The 18,252-nt window shown below is 44.3% G+C and overlaps 1 protein-coding gene across 16 annotated transcripts in view; it reads right to left on the bottom strand.

The window, feature by feature from the left end:
- SLC39A13 (solute carrier family 39 member 13) overlaps positions 1-18,252 on the bottom strand; it is a 142,753-nt gene that overhangs the window by 5,207 nt on the left and 119,294 nt on the right. For 2 of the 16 annotated variants that reach the window (XM_021278935.4, XM_072039074.1), the window contains 6 exons: positions 15,418-16,416; positions 9,197-9,496; positions 8,681-8,794; positions 6,867-6,988; positions 5,459-5,611; positions 76-165 (listed from right to left, as the gene is read on the bottom strand). In XM_021278935.4, coding sequence (XP_021134610.1) covers positions 76-165; positions 5,459-5,611; positions 6,867-6,988; positions 8,681-8,794; positions 9,197-9,464 — 747 coding nt within the window. In that variant the 5' untranslated portion in view covers positions 9,465-9,496; positions 15,418-16,416. Of the gene's footprint in view, positions 1-75; positions 166-5,458; positions 5,612-6,866; positions 6,989-8,680; positions 8,795-9,196; positions 9,497-10,896; positions 10,956-14,136; positions 14,205-14,641; positions 14,990-15,144; positions 15,304-15,397; positions 16,417-18,252 lie in introns of those variants that run through there. The other 14 variants (XM_072039072.1, XM_072039073.1, XM_027457691.3 and 11 more) reach the window with 14 other exon arrangements.

Genomic DNA, 18,252 nt, shown 5'->3' on the forward strand with positions numbered 1-18,252 from the left:
TTTTTTTTGCATGTTGCATCACACTTGGGAACAGACATCTCCACTTCAGTATACAGCTGGGGACAGAAACCTTACCTTTCTGCTAACCAGGAAGCTGGCTGCTACTGCCAGGCCATGTGTGAAATTATCAATGGTGTTGGCCAGCAAATTGAGGTATCCACTAATCTGCAAAAAGAGAAAAAGAGCCCCTGATAAAGAAAGAGACATACGATAAGAGGAGGCACCAGACATGGCTCTCACATGAGTCATACAGAACAATGATCAGATGGCAAAGGTCAGGACAATCTTAGAGTGTGTCAGAGCTCAAGTACAAATTAAACGCTCCATTCAGTTCTAGAGTAAATTCAGCTTTAGTGTAGGCAAGTACTGTCTAAGATTAGGAAAGACATCTTACTGGAAGAAACACAGACAGAGAGAGGGCAAATAACAAAGAAGCTTCAGATACAGAGAGGGAAAAAGAATAAACCAGAATATCTGATTCAAAATTGAGTTGATACTGGGCAACACTAATTTACACAGGTGACTAGCTTCAAATATGACCTGACCTTGTCTTCCAGCCATGTATTTTAATACCTGTTAAATATCTCCTCTTCAAAAGCTGGCAAGAACAATGCAACAGAACAAATGCTGCTGAAACAGCTTTTTATAACCATAAAAATCTTGAAACATTGCACTAAAAAAACTTCTGCATGTGGGTTTGCTTTCCCTTAACAAAGAATAAAGAGAAGATAGTGATGACAGTCACCAAAAAAACACCTACTAGAAGGCTGGATAGCATGTATATGCATTTGTATGCTGACAGATTTTTGAACATTAAAAGTATATGCCAGTTACCTTCTTCAGAATGCCAGCTCCAGGTCAGACTTCCCTATCAATGCTATGTTCCTGTCCAGAAAAATTGTGTACTTGACCGACCCAAAATGGTTTGAGGGTACCACACCATATCATTTGCTCAGAGGTTGTTTTCTTTATTTCGCATCATATTTAACAAAAAACTACCAGGTGTAGGTCCTGGGCCACTGCAGTTCACTGCAGTGTAAATTATCATCAATCCAGGAGTTAGCTACTGCATCAGGCTGTCTCTGGACTGCAAGAACTGGGGGCACACGTTACCTGCAGATACAGGGCAGCACCCAGTGAGCAGTAAGGAGAGACCACGTAGAAAACACGAAGCATTAACTTCTTATTTTACCATCAGGTAAGCCAAAATTTAGCTGGAAAGAACACGTGTGCTAATAGGTTTCACGGGCCCTTTTCAGTCTTCTCTTCCCTTTTTCTATCAAACTTTCTTTGGGGAATCTTTTCTTCCTGCCACCTGTACACCACAGCTCAGATGGAGCTTTCCATTAGGTATCTCTTTCAAAAGCATTTACTTTCTGCAGGTTACTTTCCCGTGCACAACCTCCAAACATGTTCACAGGCTTTAAACTTTTCACAGTGCATACATAGTTAAATACGAAAATAAGGAATTAAGCAAAGACTGTCTAAGTATCATGTTTAAGTAACAATCTAAGCAACATCTCCACAATGGATGCAGAAATTCCCTGCATGTTTTTACAAGAAGGAGGACACAAAGCAATGCGTGCATACAGACCCACAAACACAGCAGTTTTACTTCTCATTTTTTATTTTCAGTCAGATGTGACTGTCTAAAATTTCTTCATGTTGGGATTTTATGTGATTGCATTTTCCCCACAGGCTAGTAATAATTATTCAATAAGTTTTATATTAAAATGATTTCCCACACCACTGTATAGAGAAAAAAATAGACTTCATGATTAAAACATTATGACTTTTTCTTGTCAGTGGCTTGGGCAAAAGCTGTCACTGAAAGAAGCAAAGCCTTGGAGTGTTCAGAAATAAATTGGGTTGATTTGACAGTTATGAGCCTCTGACATTTACATTCTGTGAATACGTAATAGGATGTTCTCCTTGCTCATAAAGAGCACAGCAAGATGAAGTGTTTATGTTCATGCTTCAGAATTAATGTCACCGTGCAATAAAACATACTTCTACAAATCAGCGAGGACCCCTGTGCCATTGGGGAAAAAAGAAAAAGAATGAGTAAGGAAAAGGTACTCTACAAAGTTTTTACTTGATAAAGGAATAAAGGCTGCAATGCAGGGCAGAACCAATCTGTGTTTGGGTGCAAAGGATGCCTCCCACTTGCAGTGTTTAAGCTAGGACAAGTTGTTACAGCAGCAGCCAAAGAGTGTAAGTTCTAGTAGACATGGAGCAAGGATGACTGATTGCAGCTTACTAATCACTGAAGCCTTGAAGAGTGACATCTTTTTGTTTAAGTAGTATCTTTCCATTTTGGGAAAAAAAGATATAAGAAAAAACTGTTACTGAGCGCATAGGAGAACCGAATAAGCCTTTGCTATAGATTTCTCTTTCCTTTGTAGGCTCCTACCTTGCACACTTCAGCAACATTTTCTCTGCATGTTCTTTTCCCTACCCAGTGCAGTCCATGACAGCCACTTCTCCACCAGACAAGGCCAGTGAGACCTACCTGCTGATCTTCCAACCAGGCAGAGCTGCCAAGCAGCATGCAACATCTACGTTCTGCCAGAGTTTTTCAACAGGACATTAGTCTGCATTCCTCTTCTACTGCCATGCTGATTTTTATGGATCTTGCAGAAATCTGATTACCCTTCAGATTTCTACCCTCTCTGAAACTCTAGTAAAATTAATTATGGGTTCAAAAGTTATTGAAAAATGAAGGGCAGAACAGATGGACAGGCAGATGGAATGACTGCTTATGTTGTTTCCTAAGGAAACAAGGTAGAAATATCTTGATAATTTTGGTAATCTCCCCCCTACCAGAAAGGCTATTAAAATCTTCAGATTAAATGCCCAGAAGGTGGAAAGTTAAAATTATATACATTAACTCCTGAGTTTCTATTTCATGTGCATTCGTAACAGTCTGCAAGATTAAATAGACACGTTAGGATTTTAAAACTAGAAGAGGTCTCCATGATCAGCTAAGTCCTATATAACACAACTGAAACAGAAACCAAGTTTCTGCATAAAGCCCATTGTTTCTTAAGCTGTACTGTATTTTGTAGAAAGAAGCTTAAATCACACCTTAAAGCCCACAATTGATAAAGAGTCTATGTCTCTAGGTAAGTTATCGCACTGGCAAATTACCCTCCATCACAGTTGTCTTCTATTTCTAATCTGTTTTTATTTAGTACAGCTTTAGCTTTTCACATATAGTCACGCCTCTTGCATGAGTATTCATACACCTTAAAGTCAACCCTGATTCGTCACATCTATAGAGCTAAAAGCTGAAGAAAAATACTTAAGAAAAAACACGTACTGCAAACCTGAAGTAATTATTTCAGCTCTTTTCTGATCACTTTGCAATTTATTGATACTATTTTGGATATCATGAGTAATACTACAGAAAAAGCCAAATAAAGAGTCAGGTCTACTGATGAGGTCTACTATGGAAAGGAACACTTGCTTTTGGTCTTATATACTATTTCCTACTTACTTGGTCACCCTCCTGACTATAGCATCATAATGGAAGACTGTACTCAACCAATTTCCTACTATGATTCTCACATCTTTTTCCAAGGCACTGACTTCCTGGAATCTCTCCCTATTTTATAAGTGTGATCTGTATTCTTTCTTAATCTATTACTTGATATTTGCTTCTATCAAAACATGTTAAAAATTCATCTCTTTTGATCAAATTACTCAGTTTAGCAAATGTCACCAACCTCATGCAGTCACAACATGACATTTAAGAAAGAGAGTAGTATCTGCAAATGTAAAGATGTACTTTTCTTTAAACAATCAATTACAAAAATCACAAACCAGTAATGAACAGATTTGAGAGGGGCTGCATTAATCCAGTCCCTGCTTATAATATAGAATAACAGATTTTTTATATTAATAAGGTTGATTTCATGCAGTACCAGTTTTATTAGAATTTGGGAGAAAGCTGTCATTACCAAATTGTCAAACTACCAAATTGACCAGATTTGTCATTACCAAACAATCTTATGACTGAATAGAAGCAGGGAAAAACATCTAAGTGACAGAATATAATCTTCCATAATACCATATCAATTAGCAATAATTACATGATTATTTTTTACATTAGAACAAGGCACTGAGCAATTGTGTCCCCCATCAGTGTTTCATTTCTCCTTGAAATCAGGGGAGGACTAACCATCCACAAAGTCCCCAGTGCCTTATATAAACCTTTCTAAAATAAACACACAATGTTTCCTAACCCAGTAATACTGACTTCTTCATAGCTATCAGCTCCAGAACCACGAATGAAGCACCTTGCACTGTGTCATAGTGTTCAGATTACACAAACGTTACAGGTATCAAAACCACCCAGTGATCTCAACATGTCTTTCACATTGTGTAGTAACAGCTACAAGGTTACAGCAAAACAACTTTAAAATAGAAGGAGTGAATAGCCTCTGACTGACCACATGCCCAGGTTTGGGCTAGTTTGCGTAACCACACTTTCTGTTCATAGTCAATCTCCTACAAATCTTTCATATTTTTAAGTGCTTTCAAACTCAAATTATAGGTCCTCCTTGGTCAAAGTGATCTTTTATTCTCTTGCACGTAATGGTCACCCAGGCAGGGTTTCCCACAGTGCAAAGATAGTAACAAAAGCAAAGCCAATCTAGAGGTTAGCACTGGAGGGTGGCTACAGTCCTCCTTTTCTGTCCTCCACCTCCAGTCCTCTGAGCTCGCTGACTGATCTCCCTTATCCCAGCACTACTTTACATGGGAAGCTGATTTAAGATGATAAATTATGAAAGAAACCTACAGGCAAAATAATCATCATCATCAAAAAATCTTTGCCTGCTTAGCTCCCTGAACAGGCTCACTGTAGGGGTCAGATGAGGTCCAGTGCAAATGAAGTGATGAGAAATGCAGGTTTGGAGGCAGAAGTGGAAAGGAGGCTCTTTTGGGCAGCAGATGGCTGCTATTCAAAAAAAAACAAACCTGCATTTAAGTTTTACAGCTTCAACTGTCAAAATACATTCAAAAGGTGCCTTAAAAGGAAGCATGCTGTTCACAATTAATACAATGTAGGCACTGGAGAAACAATTAAGTCATTACTCAAAAAGTTAAGCAAATAAAGATATGCTGAGTATAAGATAATAGGGTAAGTTGAAAAGTACTGTACTTTGGTCTCAGGATTCAGTCAAAACACCCATCCCCAGGCTTATGCCTTCACAATAGTGATTTTGCCTCTTTTGCATAAGCTGCAGTGCAGATTTTCTCCCAATGAGTATCCTATTTCCTTCCTGCTGTGACTTTGACAGAGCAAAATTTAAGTGTAACTCCCTCAAACACTGAGTCCCCCACTCAGGCACACTTTTCTCTACAGACAACTCATCCTCCTGACTGAAAGATCTTTGCCCGGAAAACATAGGATGCGAATCATCTAGAAAAGGGCTGCTTGTGGGTCTCTTACCTTGATTCTGTTGTCTGTTGGACACGATGGTGGAGTGGAGCCATTACACTGAGTTGAACCTGTTTCCTCTCTTTGGGATCTGCCTGATACCTTTGACAGGGGGTAGCCACTTCCATTGGGAATCTTTCCAGCTGGTGCTTTGGAATCACAGCCCTAAATTAGCAGAAAACAACTTGTCACTGCCTTTTTGGCCTCAACAAAGAGCACAAATCTAGGTTAGAAATCCAACCTTCAGCCTTAATAGTTTCATTCTTACAACCCAAATCAGTAGCTTTGGTACCCAAATCTAACCATGACAATGACCAGAAACAAGACAGACTTCAGAGAGTGTCACACCTTGTCACATCTGCATAAGAGCAATGAATTCTCCGAGCATCAGGAGAGGGAAAATAGAAAGATATACAGGGAATCAGAATCAGGCCCCTTTGACATGAGCAAGGTTCCACTGGGAAGATGAGGGCCTCAATCTGTCAGTCCTGCTGGCAGCTACTGCCCAGAGAAATTCAATTCCATCTGGGAAAAAGAGTCTTGTTCTCCCCAGTGCATCAGGATAACTGAATCCCAAGGAGTTATTCTATAGCTGGGATTGTCAGCTTCCAAATAAACTGCTCATCTCAGACTTCAGTCTCTATGTATGAGCTGGAGTTCCTTTCAATTTAATCTTGAGTCAAAACAATGACTAATTGCTTACCCAGTTCCTGACCTGCTCTTTTCTCTCTCAAAAGGCATGGCACAGAAGTACTGAACAGCCTATAGGAGAGGTGCTGCTAGGAACCAGGCAGATGGCTTAGGACTAGCCACTGTCTGTCTTGGTGTTCCCTCCCGGTTCCTGTTTTGTCAGTGTTGCTTCTTTGCTGCTGGGTGACTCTTGTCTGAATCACTGCACAGCACGACCTGGCCAGCCATAAACCCTGCCTACCACGTTAGCAGCTCCATGGAACAAGCGCCTGGGTCAGATCACCCCCAGGAGTAGTAGACAGCAAGGAACATCTTCCAAAGAATGCTGGTCTTTGCCCTGACTGAGGACACAGGAGAGTGAGTCCAAATTACTCAGTAGAGCACGTGTCAGCAAACTGTTATTCCTCAGAGGTTATCTGAGGCAGTCTCAACTGCAGAGCACTCCAGCTCCCAGTCCATATAGAAGGGGAGCTCTTTTTTTGCACAAACCACATCAAGAACAAAACCAGCCCAGAGGTGAGAAATCTCAACCTAAAACCACACAAAGCCTGTAGAACCACGTGTCAAAGTGGCAAAAGACTCCCAAAGGCCTTTGATAAGCTACTCACAGCTCCAGGATCCTTTGCTGAGCCTGCCAGATAGGGCAGATGAGGTGTTTAATACAGTGCTTATGTGCCTGACTCACCATCTGAACACAACAGCACTCCCTCCCCTCTGGCTACTCACTTACCACACCAGGGCACTCCTTCTCTTCTTTCTCTAGGAAAATCTTCTCTAGCGTCAGGAAGGTCAGGAAGCCAATAATCACCCAGAGACCCAGAAGCTTCTGCTGCTGAAAGCTCTGCCCTTCTCCTAAGGGACAACAGAAAAAACCTGCATGTCACTTCTAAGAACAGTGTCTTCCCATATGGAAACCCCACCTGCCCCAGATAGTTTAATCACCAGTCCCAAGACAAAAATACAAAACAATAGAAACACCTCTTGCAAGGAGAGCAGCTGTATCTCACAGAAAATTAAGTTAACCTGCTCCTTGTTGATCTAAGTAAAAGGTGTCCTCATCTTGAGACACTTAGCATGAGAGCCCCCACCCCTTTTACTTCAACAGCACAATCCAGAACATTTCTTGACAACACTGGGAACTTCCCGGTGCCCCAGAGGCATGTGAACATTACATCAATAAAAATCCTGCAGCTCTACCTACTGAGCAGCAAGACCCAACATGAAACCTAACATCAGTGGAGCTACAAACTCACCTTCCCATTTCTGCCACACCTGGGCAAGTTATTAAGCCCAAAGCTACAAACTTTCTTTTCAATTACAGCCAAGCTTGTGAAATAATCATCCATTCAACCCGGCTGCAGAAATGGGGGTTGCAGTGGAAGAACAGAATGATTCTGCACTAGGGCATATACAGGTAATGAAAAATTTTATGCTTCAGGACAACATAAGAAGTAAACAAGCTAGAGCAGGAAGAGAGTCATTAGGGAACCACTGCAGGAGGAGGGGAAAAAGGACAGCAGGTAGTAGGTTCTGCTTACAGTACCAAAGCCACAAAAAGGAAGAGAACCACAGGATCAGTAGATCTCTGGAGCATTTAAAATCCCAGGAGATGGCCATAAGGAAGTCTGGGAAACCTACAGCATCCTTTTCACCACTCTTTCATTTTTAGTGATGAAAGAATTTCTTAGCTTCTCAACAGGTGGGATGCAGCAGCACTTGCCTTCTCACATCAGTTTGCCAAAGCAGAAAGATACAACTGCTGTGCGTTTCAACAAGTCTGGCCATCCAAGGGGTGAAGGATACACACCAATACCACAAGCTGCATCCCAACAGTGTTTAGTTTGCTGACAACACAGGTTTCTGTCACCTGTAATTGTTTTCCCTCCTCAGCTCCCCAGACACCATCTTACTCAATATCTCTACTGACAATCATTTTTTCCATGACTTCTCCTTGAACAAAGACTGAGAGGAGAACACATTTGGGCTCCAGCTGATGAAGTGGAGGTATCCCAGTTAGTTCCAAGAAAAAGGCTCTAGGAGAAGCACTGTGATATAGATTTACAGACAAGATGCACATGATAGGGCAAAAAAACTCCACCTAAGATAGGAGACATGTTCATGTATCACGTACCCAACCACACACAGATTCATAACTTTCCATCAGGTTAAAGTATTCCCTTTCCTTAGGGAAAGGGCAAAGGAAAATCAAAGATTTACAAGAGTCCAAAGCAAGGCAGGAAAAGTTGATAGACAAAAAAACTGTTAGAAGTTATTAAAAAAAGTAATCATGCTCATTTCAGGAAGTTTCTGATCTTACAAACTTTGGAGTACAAATAAAAATTATTACACATTTTTATTCTTCATATACTTTTCCCTAAGCATTTGCTTTTACACATTGTTCAAAGCAGAGTAACAAACTAGACCAGTTTTTGGGCCAGGGCTGACAGAGTCTGGCTGGTTTTGCATTTTTGGGATGGAACAGACTCAAAAAATGTAGCAGTAGGCACAGCACGAGCTGCTTCTATGCATATAAGGCTTTCATACCTGTTGTTGCACTGCACGTGTAGGCCCAGGCTTCGGGAAGCAGGTGCAGAAACACATTCCCCAGTAGCCCACCAATTGCAAAGCTCAACAACTGCTTCAAACGACGTGATCCAGCTAAAAAAAGAAACAAAAACCTGATTATAACTCAGCTTGAAGCCAAAACATCTCCAGCTGAGTTTCTGCACAAACAGACCTAAATTAGAAGCATCTGCAAACCAAGCTTTCAAAGGAGAGAGCATGGAAGAAATAGCTGGAGTGCAAAAAGAAGCCCTTGTACTGCAAGGCTGGGACAGCTGTGTGTGGGAGGGTCCTGGACCAAGCAGCTCCCCAGGGTGCACAACAAATGCTATTCTGTACGAGTTCCTTCCAGGACTTGCATTTGTTAGAGGATTCCCCATCAAATTGACAGGTAGGCCCTAAAGCACTGCAAATGGAATGCCTGCTCTAGAGGAGATCCTGTTCACCACAGTCACAACCAAGGACCTTCAGAAAGGCTAACACAGGTAGCAGGCTTACCTTCTGACCGCAGAGCAGCTCCTGTCTCAAAGGGGATCACGAGCAAGGGGAAGACCCCACTCAGCCCCACCATGAACGAGCCGATGAGGGAACAGATCCAGGCATCCAGCCGCTCACTGCTGAACAGGTTTCCCCAGGACTCTGCTTCCTTCTCGCACAGAGGGCCAGAGCTGGCAGCAGCATGACTCCTCGTGAGCTGCTGAGCTTCACAGGCCACGATCAGAAACAAGGAGAACGTCCCATCAAGCAGAAGCTTTTGTTTTGTCATCGCTAAGTGGTCTCAGCCAGGCTGGCCGATCTCTGAAAAGAATAGAGAACAGTTCTGAGTGCATGCTAGAGGCTCTTTCCCTCCACCCAGGAGAAAAGGCCTTGGTCACGCCATTCCATCCCTCAGCATCTTACTGCAGGGGGGTATCCCCCTACCCCCCATAAGGAAGCATCTGAAATTTTCCCCAATTTCAACACAGTACTAAAGGACACTGCTTATCATCAGGTATGTAAGATTGCGCATGAGACACCTTGCGAACAAGTCTTCCTTCCAGAATCTTCCCTCCAGTGGGCTGGACAAGGACTCCCCAGGCCCAGGACCCACTGGTAGCCTTGTCCTTCCCCTTCAGTTTCCCAAGGCTCCAGGAAAAAATCTTGGCCAGAGACATTACCAGGATCAGTCTTCTCTCTGCCTTTTCAGTGAGCTGCTCTAAGAGCTCTCTCTGGTCCTTTTTACCATGAAATTGGCATGTGAGAATTACAAAACCCAAGGGACACGTGGTTGTGGGAATACTGGGTAGAAAAGGCAAATGAAGAGATGGAGTAGCATCTAACAAATCAGGATGCAAGACAGGCAACTAAATGGGAAAGGGAACATAACAGAGGTCCATATAGTCATGACTGGTGTAAACAGCATAAACAGGGATAGATTATTCACCGTGTCTACAACCCCAAGTACTAACAGCCATCATGTGAAGCCAGTGAGGGTCAGCTTCAAAATGAAAACAAACATGACACCAGCTGGTAACTTGCGTGGCAGCATTTCTCCAAAACCAATGCAAAATTTTACATGGATTCAACAACAGACAGACCAGACACTAGGAAAATAAATCTATTGATTGCTCATGGTTAGACAGCTCGTGTTAGACGCAGGAAATTCCCTTATCTGAAAGGAGCTGCAGATCGAAAGAGTAGTTGGAAAATATCATATATACTTGCGCTATTTTTACTCCTTCCTACAAGTCTGCTGGGTTAGATGGACTCTTAGTCAAAGGCAGCACAGCTGTTACTAAGAACTCTTCAGTCATAAGAGAACTGGAGAGAAAAAGGGCATGTTAGACGTGGAAAATAAAGATAATTACACACTCACTGGCAAATAGGAAAGGAAAGCAAATGACACAAAGGCTGAAGTACAAATGCCTCCTTCAGTTTCCAGAAGGAGGAGCGAAACGTGGCAAGCAAAATTAATTTGGAAACAGGAGAACAGAGTGGGTTAGAAAAGAATGCCATAACAATTGCAAGGCAGCTGCAGATTGAGAGGAATAATGGCATTCACCTGAAAGCATTTAAGAAACCAGTCACAGTAATCTGAAGCATCTTTGAAATTTACAGAAATATGGGAAGGCCACAGAAGGCTCAAGAAGCATCATGCCTCATCTACCTTCACAAAAAGAAACAAATAAAAGGGGGGTGCGACTGAAGAAGTTACTGACCGGTAACTTCAATCCTCTGAAAGGTTCTTGATGAATTTAAGTGATCAGTTTGCATTTACCTATAAGATAAGAAAGCGATAAAGACAGCAAAGTATTAAATAACAGCCAAACAGAAAGGGGCCTGAAATTGTCAAGAAAAAAAATCAGGGTGTTGGAATCAATCTAAGGGCTCACTGCAGCAGAAAAGGACAACGTTGACCCTTGACTCCCCATCCTCTCAGGCAGCCTCCCCTTCCCATGCTCACACCCGACTCCATGAGCGAGTGGGTTCAGAACAAATCAGCAGAGACTTTTTAATTCCCAGCAGCTCTTCCAGCTTCGGTCCCTGAACTAGATCACTGCTGGAGGAAGGCCCAGCTGCAGCAAGCAACCAAGGGGAACAGTAAAGAACAGAACCTGTGAAGGAGGACACCAAGCTCCAAGCACAGTAACCACAGACATTAGAAGTAGGAAGGATACAAGAAGGAACTGCTGAAGATGCTAGCTTGGCTGGCTGCAAAAGAACCACTGAAACTTTTTGTGGAAAGATAACATCTATTGGAATGTAAACTATTGACCCATACAAAACCCATCACTTGTTTCTGGACAAGACAAAAATCCTTTAACATAACAAGTTTAAGCCAGCTCAGTTTTTTGTGGCATCTGATTGCAGTGTTATAATCTGGCTGTGAGAACCCTAGACCTACCTATCACATACTGTCAAACTAATCTCAGCAAAGATGAGCACAAAACGGCAGACTAATGAAAAAAAAAAAAAAATCAAATGGATACGACAAAATACTAACTCCAATGTGCCAGAAGGGGGGCAAAAAAAGGCATACATGATTACATTGATTCAGAAAATAAATCTGAGCCAGCAACACAAGCATGCCACTAAGCAGGCAAATGACATCCCAGGACATACCAACAGCTACACTGTTTGTGTGACACGGAGGCAGTGAATCCATTCTACTCCCCACAAATAAAACTTCAGCCAAAAGACCGTACCCACCTCACACACTGTACTTTATAAAACAGATGTAAAAATAAGAGACGTTCCAGTAGACAGAAACAAAAATATGAGTTTAGAAAGTACAACCTGGAAGAAAAGACTGAAGGACCTGGGTGTGTTTAGTCTAGAAATGATAAGATTGAAGGGAACAGAACAGTCTGCATACACCAGAAGTCACAAGGGGGAAAGTGCTCAACTCTTCCATATAGTGGAATCAGCTCAAGGAGTAAGCACAGTTCAACTTGGATATGAAGAAACTAGTTTACATAGTGCCAAAATGCTGATAGACTGGAACAGGTTACCTATGATGCAGAAACAGAAAAATAATAAGAGTAAGCTCCTTATCCAGATGCTCTTTCATTGCAATGACTAAATCCCGTCTTGAAGTCCCTCCCCGCCCTATGCCCCAGGCTTCTGCTCTCCTGGCAGGACCCTACTGCAAGTGGCAGCTCTTATCGCTTATTATCAGCACAGAGAATACAGAAGGCTGAGTGGCAGAAGTAAGAGACGTTTTCACCTCACAGCACTCCAAGTATCCATTCATCTCCGCCACTGAATTGAACAGGCACAGGGCTGATGCTTGGATTAGACCTTGAAAATGACTGAGAACAGCTTATTTGTGAGGGGCGAAGCCATTCCAGCCCCCAAAAATCAGGATTAATACAACCACCATATGTGTATGAAGACGCAAGGAATACACATAGCAAAACATCTGCTCTCCTGCAGCTTGGCAATGACAGAAAGTGGCATAAACTGGCCCCTTCTGTGCCACAATTGCCACAACGTTAACAGCTTTTGGGAATCGGTCTGGAAAAGAAATCACCACAATTGATGCAACAAGTCCAATTCTTCGATCTAGTTCTCCCCGCCCATAGCCTATGTCTTCCCCAAAGGACACCTGGAAGGGTCTCTGAGACTGAGTGACCAAAATCCTGGACAGAGACAGTAGCACATAGGGCAAAGGACACATCCAGGGCTCTGAAAACAGGCTGCATATCAGGCTTCATTTCCTTTTCCCAGCAACGTAAGGGACCAGGGTCCTCCCAGAAGAGATGGTGGTGAACAATAAAGAGTCACAAGGGGTATAAAACCAATTCCCCTAATTCAGCTGTGGGTCAGTCAACATTCTGAGGTTGACAGATCTTTTTTCTCTTGTTAATCACACCAGGGAAAAACAGTACATTTCTTCACCCCATGCTGGCTGACCATCATTACTTCATAGCTCAAGAACATCTCCAAATCTCAGGCAATGAATTCCTGATGTAAATAAAACAGCTATGAGGAACTCGGTGCATTATCCAGGACATACACGCATTGATTTTTGTGCTCAGCTAATTATTTAGAACACGCTTCCTGCATATGCTTCTTCACAATATATCATAACCACTTCATATCATAACTGCTTGCTCCAAAAAATGCAGGTTTAATTCCATACTCCTTTGTTTTTCTATCACATTGCTACATGCTCTTCATGAGACATTTACTTCAAGTCTCTGAAATAACACTGGCTACTCCCGAGACATATTTTAAGAGGAAGGAAGGGAGCAATCAGAACATAGTCCTAGGATAAAAAAAGCTCAAGAGAGAAAATAATACCCTGCACCACTACAGTTTCAGAGGATGGAAGATGTCTTTACCTACCTCTAATTTTAGGCATCAGCATCTGTTTTAGGTACGCCATAAAAAAATTTCTAAAGAAAGTAGTTGCAAGTTCTCAGAGAGATTCACTGCCACTATGAGGCAAAAGCATAACCATGTTTACAAGAGATGTGTTTTTTTCTCAAGAAAGGTAAATATATTTAAGAAAACGCTTAAGAGAAGAATCACCATTGCATCATTTACTCGTCAGTTTTGACACAGATGTCCTTTGCTATCACACCTCCCAACCACACCGGGAGCAGAACCTGTTCACCAGTACCACCAGCAGGTCCCGGAGCAGAGCACTGAAGTCAGGTCTGCTCTGACTGGGATTCTGAACTGAAGTAACAGCGAGGTCTTGCCAGCTCAGGAAAAACAAACATGAAAATTTGCCATTTACACACTCCTTAGTGGGAAGAAGGGGGAGACTGAACATCAAGTGAGAAGAGGACGTGCCCTCCTCCTGGGAGGCTCCCACAGCCTCCCCTGCCTCACTGAGCTGGTCTGAGGCTCAGTGAGAAAACAGTCAAAACTTACAATGCCAAGGTAAAAACCTACTGGAAAACAGAAAATAAAACATGTACACGATAAAGATTCCTGCAGCGACCCACCTCCTCCCTTCCTGGACACTGCCTTTTCAGACCACACAGCTTCAGCTCTGTCTCAGCACAATTGCTCGCTGCCACACAATGACATTTCAGATGTTGTTGCGAGAAGGGGAAAAAAAAAGATCTTTATAACAGCCGTTATAAACAACTGTTTTCCCTGGAAGCCAGTTGCTTGGCTTTAAGAGTTGCAAAAGAGTATTGCATGGAAAAAAAAAAAAAAAAAAAAAGTTATTTTTCCAGGGAGGAAGCATTATTTCCAGCCAAAAAAATCCTCCACTAAGCCGCCTCCCTCCATTAGCCCCGTGGAGGGCTCTGGACTCCTCCTGGATCCCTGACCCCGGGGGAGGCACAGCAGGCCTGCAGGCTGTCTGGGCACGCTGTGCCCCCCGGCACGACCCCCCCTGTTCCCCATTCCCCTGGTGGCGAAATGGGGCAGGCAGGACTCCTCTCACAGCGTGCAGCTGCGGGCACACGGGGCTCAGCGCAGCGGCCACGGCTCTGCCCTCACCTCACCTCACCCTCCTCCTGGCCGGGAGCTGCCGCTCCCACTCGGGGGGCCCGGAGTTACTTCGCCAACTTTTCTCCTCAGCTCGTCCCCTCGGCGGCGAGGCTCCGCGAAATGGCGGCGCCAGCTCCAGCTGCGAGCCGGTCCCCTCAGCGCCCCGCCGGCCCCCTCAGCTCCCCGCCGCCCTCACCGTGCCGCCGCCGCCGCCTCGCCCCGTTCCTCCGCTGCCATCCAGCCGCAGCCCGGCGCCTGCCCGGCCCGCCCCGCCCGGCCGCCCCCAGTCCCCGCCTCCCCCGGCCGGCCACGTCGGTCCCGGCCTCCTCGGCACCCGCCGCGGACCCAGCGCCGCGATCGCTTCCGGCCGCCGCCAGCGAGGGGCCGGCGCCGGGCCCGCTTCCTGCGGGGGCCCGGGGGGCTGCCAGTGCCCTGCTGGCGCTGCTAAAAGCCGAGCAGCCCTCTCTAACACTCGAGTTTTTTAAAAAAGATGAAGTCACTTTTGCGAGTACCTGGCGCTGGACGGGGTTCTGTAGCAGGTGGATGCGCTACAGCCTTCCTGGTGGGGATTTGGGTGACGCCAGGGCTCTGGCAACGTAGCCCTGACTGTTAATGGTGAAAATACCCACGGTGCTTACCGAGGTTTGCAGAAACTTCGTGTGCTCGAAAAACTAGGTCAGCAGAGAACAAAGATTTACTTTTATACAAGCCGAACCACCTCAGAGCTATAGTTTCCAATACACTTTCCAAAATACACTAACGTACCTTTCGGTTCCACCTCTTACCATTTCCCCTGCGACTCAGGACTCCGCGCTCACTTCAGTTTCCAGAACAAACCCCGTTCCCCTAGGAGACGCTGCTGATGCTGACGTTCCTCCTGTCTGCAGTCTCCCCCCGGTCTCATTACATCACTCCAATGTCACGCCGCGGAGCAGAGTTTGGAATTCAGTCAGCCATCAGTGGCCTGTGCTGGCCGGGCTGCTCTCTCTGCAGCCGTGTAATGGGAATACGATCCGACAGGGACACGTTGCGAAGGCAGCTTCCGAAAAGTTTGGTCTTTCTCAGTCAGAAGCAGAAAGTTTATGCTGGGAGCTGAATTCTCAAAGCAAGTTTTCAAAAGGAAAGGATTTGGTTCCGAAGTTGTAAGCTTTGTGGTTGCTGTGTTCCACAGCCGCCTCCCTATTGCCTGAGTAACTGTCATCAGTCCCAGTGGCGCAGTTCCCTGTGCTGACGGATCGTGATTGTATCTGTGATTATCACAGTTACAACAGGCAGGCACTTCCTCGGGTAAACCAAACCACGCTGAGCACCTGGGACTGTTGGAATCACGAATAGTATCCCAGGCTCAGTGAAGTAAATGGGTTTGCTTTTGACTTCAGTGGTGCAGGACTTCAAGGCATTGAGTTTCGATTTGTGCCCCACTGCAAGCCAAACAGGGAGTTTTGGAGGAAATGTGGACTCAGTAGCTTATGCCATCAAGCGGCAGCTGTACCACACTGCATCAAATGGAGCTTTTTCCCGGTGGGTGGCTGAATTCTTACCTGTAGTGAATTTTCAGCAACAGCCTGGAGATCAGTACGGCTGTCAGAGTCCAGCAGGCTGCGTCCAAAAGTAAAGGTGTAAAAACATAAAGATGGGTTCTGCTAAAACAGCGACGAGGCAACTGGAGCAGGGCGCAGGGACCTTCTCTCGCCTCCCTTGAGCCATGGAACCCACCTCTTCAGCCTGATTCCTCCAAAAGCGACTTTTAGGTTTCCCTGTTCTTTACTAAATGATGTTTTCAGCTGAGGAGAAAAAAAAAAAAAAATCAGGTCACCTGTAATTGCAGACTAACAAAACCAGCCACCATACATCCAGTTCTCCTCCTTTTTGACTTGTAACTGATGGTTTTGCCCCTCTAACATCTTTATGTGGGTGTTTCCAGCATTTACGCTTTCTTAGGAGCTTTGTGGTCCCTTGTGACTTTCTTGCTGGAGTGGGGCACTGTATTGGTGGAAATAAAGCAATTTTCCAGGAAAATAAATAAAACAAAACAAAATAAAATAAAATAAAATAAAGTAACATAAAATAAAATAAAATAAAGCCACTATAGCTCATGAAGACAGAGCTTGGGTCCCCAAAGGCTGACATGTTGTGTATCCACAAAAGTGAAGAGCTATCAGCAGAGCTTGATCCCTATATTGGGAAATATTTTTATTTACTGAAAAAAAAAAACAGTTACTGATACATATTAGTGAATTAATGACCAGTGCTGCAAACAATTTGATTCTCAAAGTCTTAACTAAAATGCAACTGCTTGACGTGTTATTGCACAACCAGAAAGAAATGCTAGAATTAGTGTATTGGGTCAAGAACAAGTTTAATTCGATCAAAAAGCTACTTTTTTGGTTGGATCACCAATCTAAAAAATAAATAAATAAATCAGTTTGGAGCACTCAGGATGAAAAACTGGTGGAATAAATATAAAATAAAAAATGGAAAATCAGTTATTCTCACACGTCTAGTTGGTTCTTGAGATTTCTGGAGTTTGGCAGCTCGAAATTGCTCGGGAGCCGCTCGATACCATGTTGGGAAAAGAGGAAATATTGTTACAGCTGTAATTCTGCAGGGACACCGCATGGAGGTGCCGCCTGCCTTCAAAACGAGCAGGTTGGGCCCGCACCAACTTCCCGTTTCCCTTTCAGGGTTTGAGTTAAAGCGTCTTTCGGTGGGGAAAGAAGGAATTTCAGCAGCATCAGGGCAGAGAAGAAGATACAAAGCTGTAGACTGTGTCAGATCTCTTACAGAGCTACTGGGCATAAGCAATTAAACCCGAGGGTGATAATACAAGTGGCCTTCAGAAAATCTCCTGAGGCAGCAGGGAGCATTGTACAGCGAACGCTTGCTAGCAGCCTGGCGCTGCCATTGCAATTCACTGCTCAGAGCAGGCTGGTACCTGGGCTTTGTGCACCGTCCAGGCTTGGGAACAAGGCTGGTGTGCCTGTACCACCTCCCCTCTGATGACAAAGAGGAGATGTTGTCAGCCTCATCCTCCAGCAGCCCCAGCCCAGGGAAGGTGCTTGGCCTCCTCCAGCGCTCTGGGGCTGTGGGAGAATTTCCTATAGCCAGGCCCAGCCTCAGTGGGAGTAAGACCCCATGGGTCTCATGGAGATGTCGCAAACATCTGCTCTTGGTTAAGGAGAGGACTCTCAGGAGGTGTTGGGGGGACGGTTGTCTCCCCGAGAAGGACATTTTAGCCCTTGAACTTCCACCATAAGACTTGCTGATGAAGGTACTGGAGTGCCTTACTAAACTGATGCTTCCTCACACCTAATAGTGCTCTCTGCACTCTGTCCCCAGGACATTTAAAAACATTTTTTTCCTGTTGTTCAGGCAGGAGTTCCCTTTTGAAAAAAGGGTGGAACCTGAATGGTGTCCTGGTAGTGCAAAGGGAAGGTACCAGAGCCTCAGCAAAATCTCCGGGAAGAGCACATAAAATATCCGACAGGAGCATATGTATAAGACTGGATGTTAGGTGCTGAGAGATGGGGCATGGGCAAGCAGAGAGACAGGGAGAGACTGGGAATCTGGATAGGGCAGGAAGATTTTTTAAAGGTCTTCACATTAAGAGTGGTCAGGCA

The sequence above is a fragment of the Anas platyrhynchos genome, chromosome 5 (genome assembly GCF_047663525.1).
Source record: "Anas platyrhynchos isolate ZD024472 breed Pekin duck chromosome 5, IASCAAS_PekinDuck_T2T, whole genome shotgun sequence".
Lineage (NCBI taxonomy): Eukaryota > Metazoa > Chordata > Aves > Anseriformes > Anatidae > Anas > Anas platyrhynchos.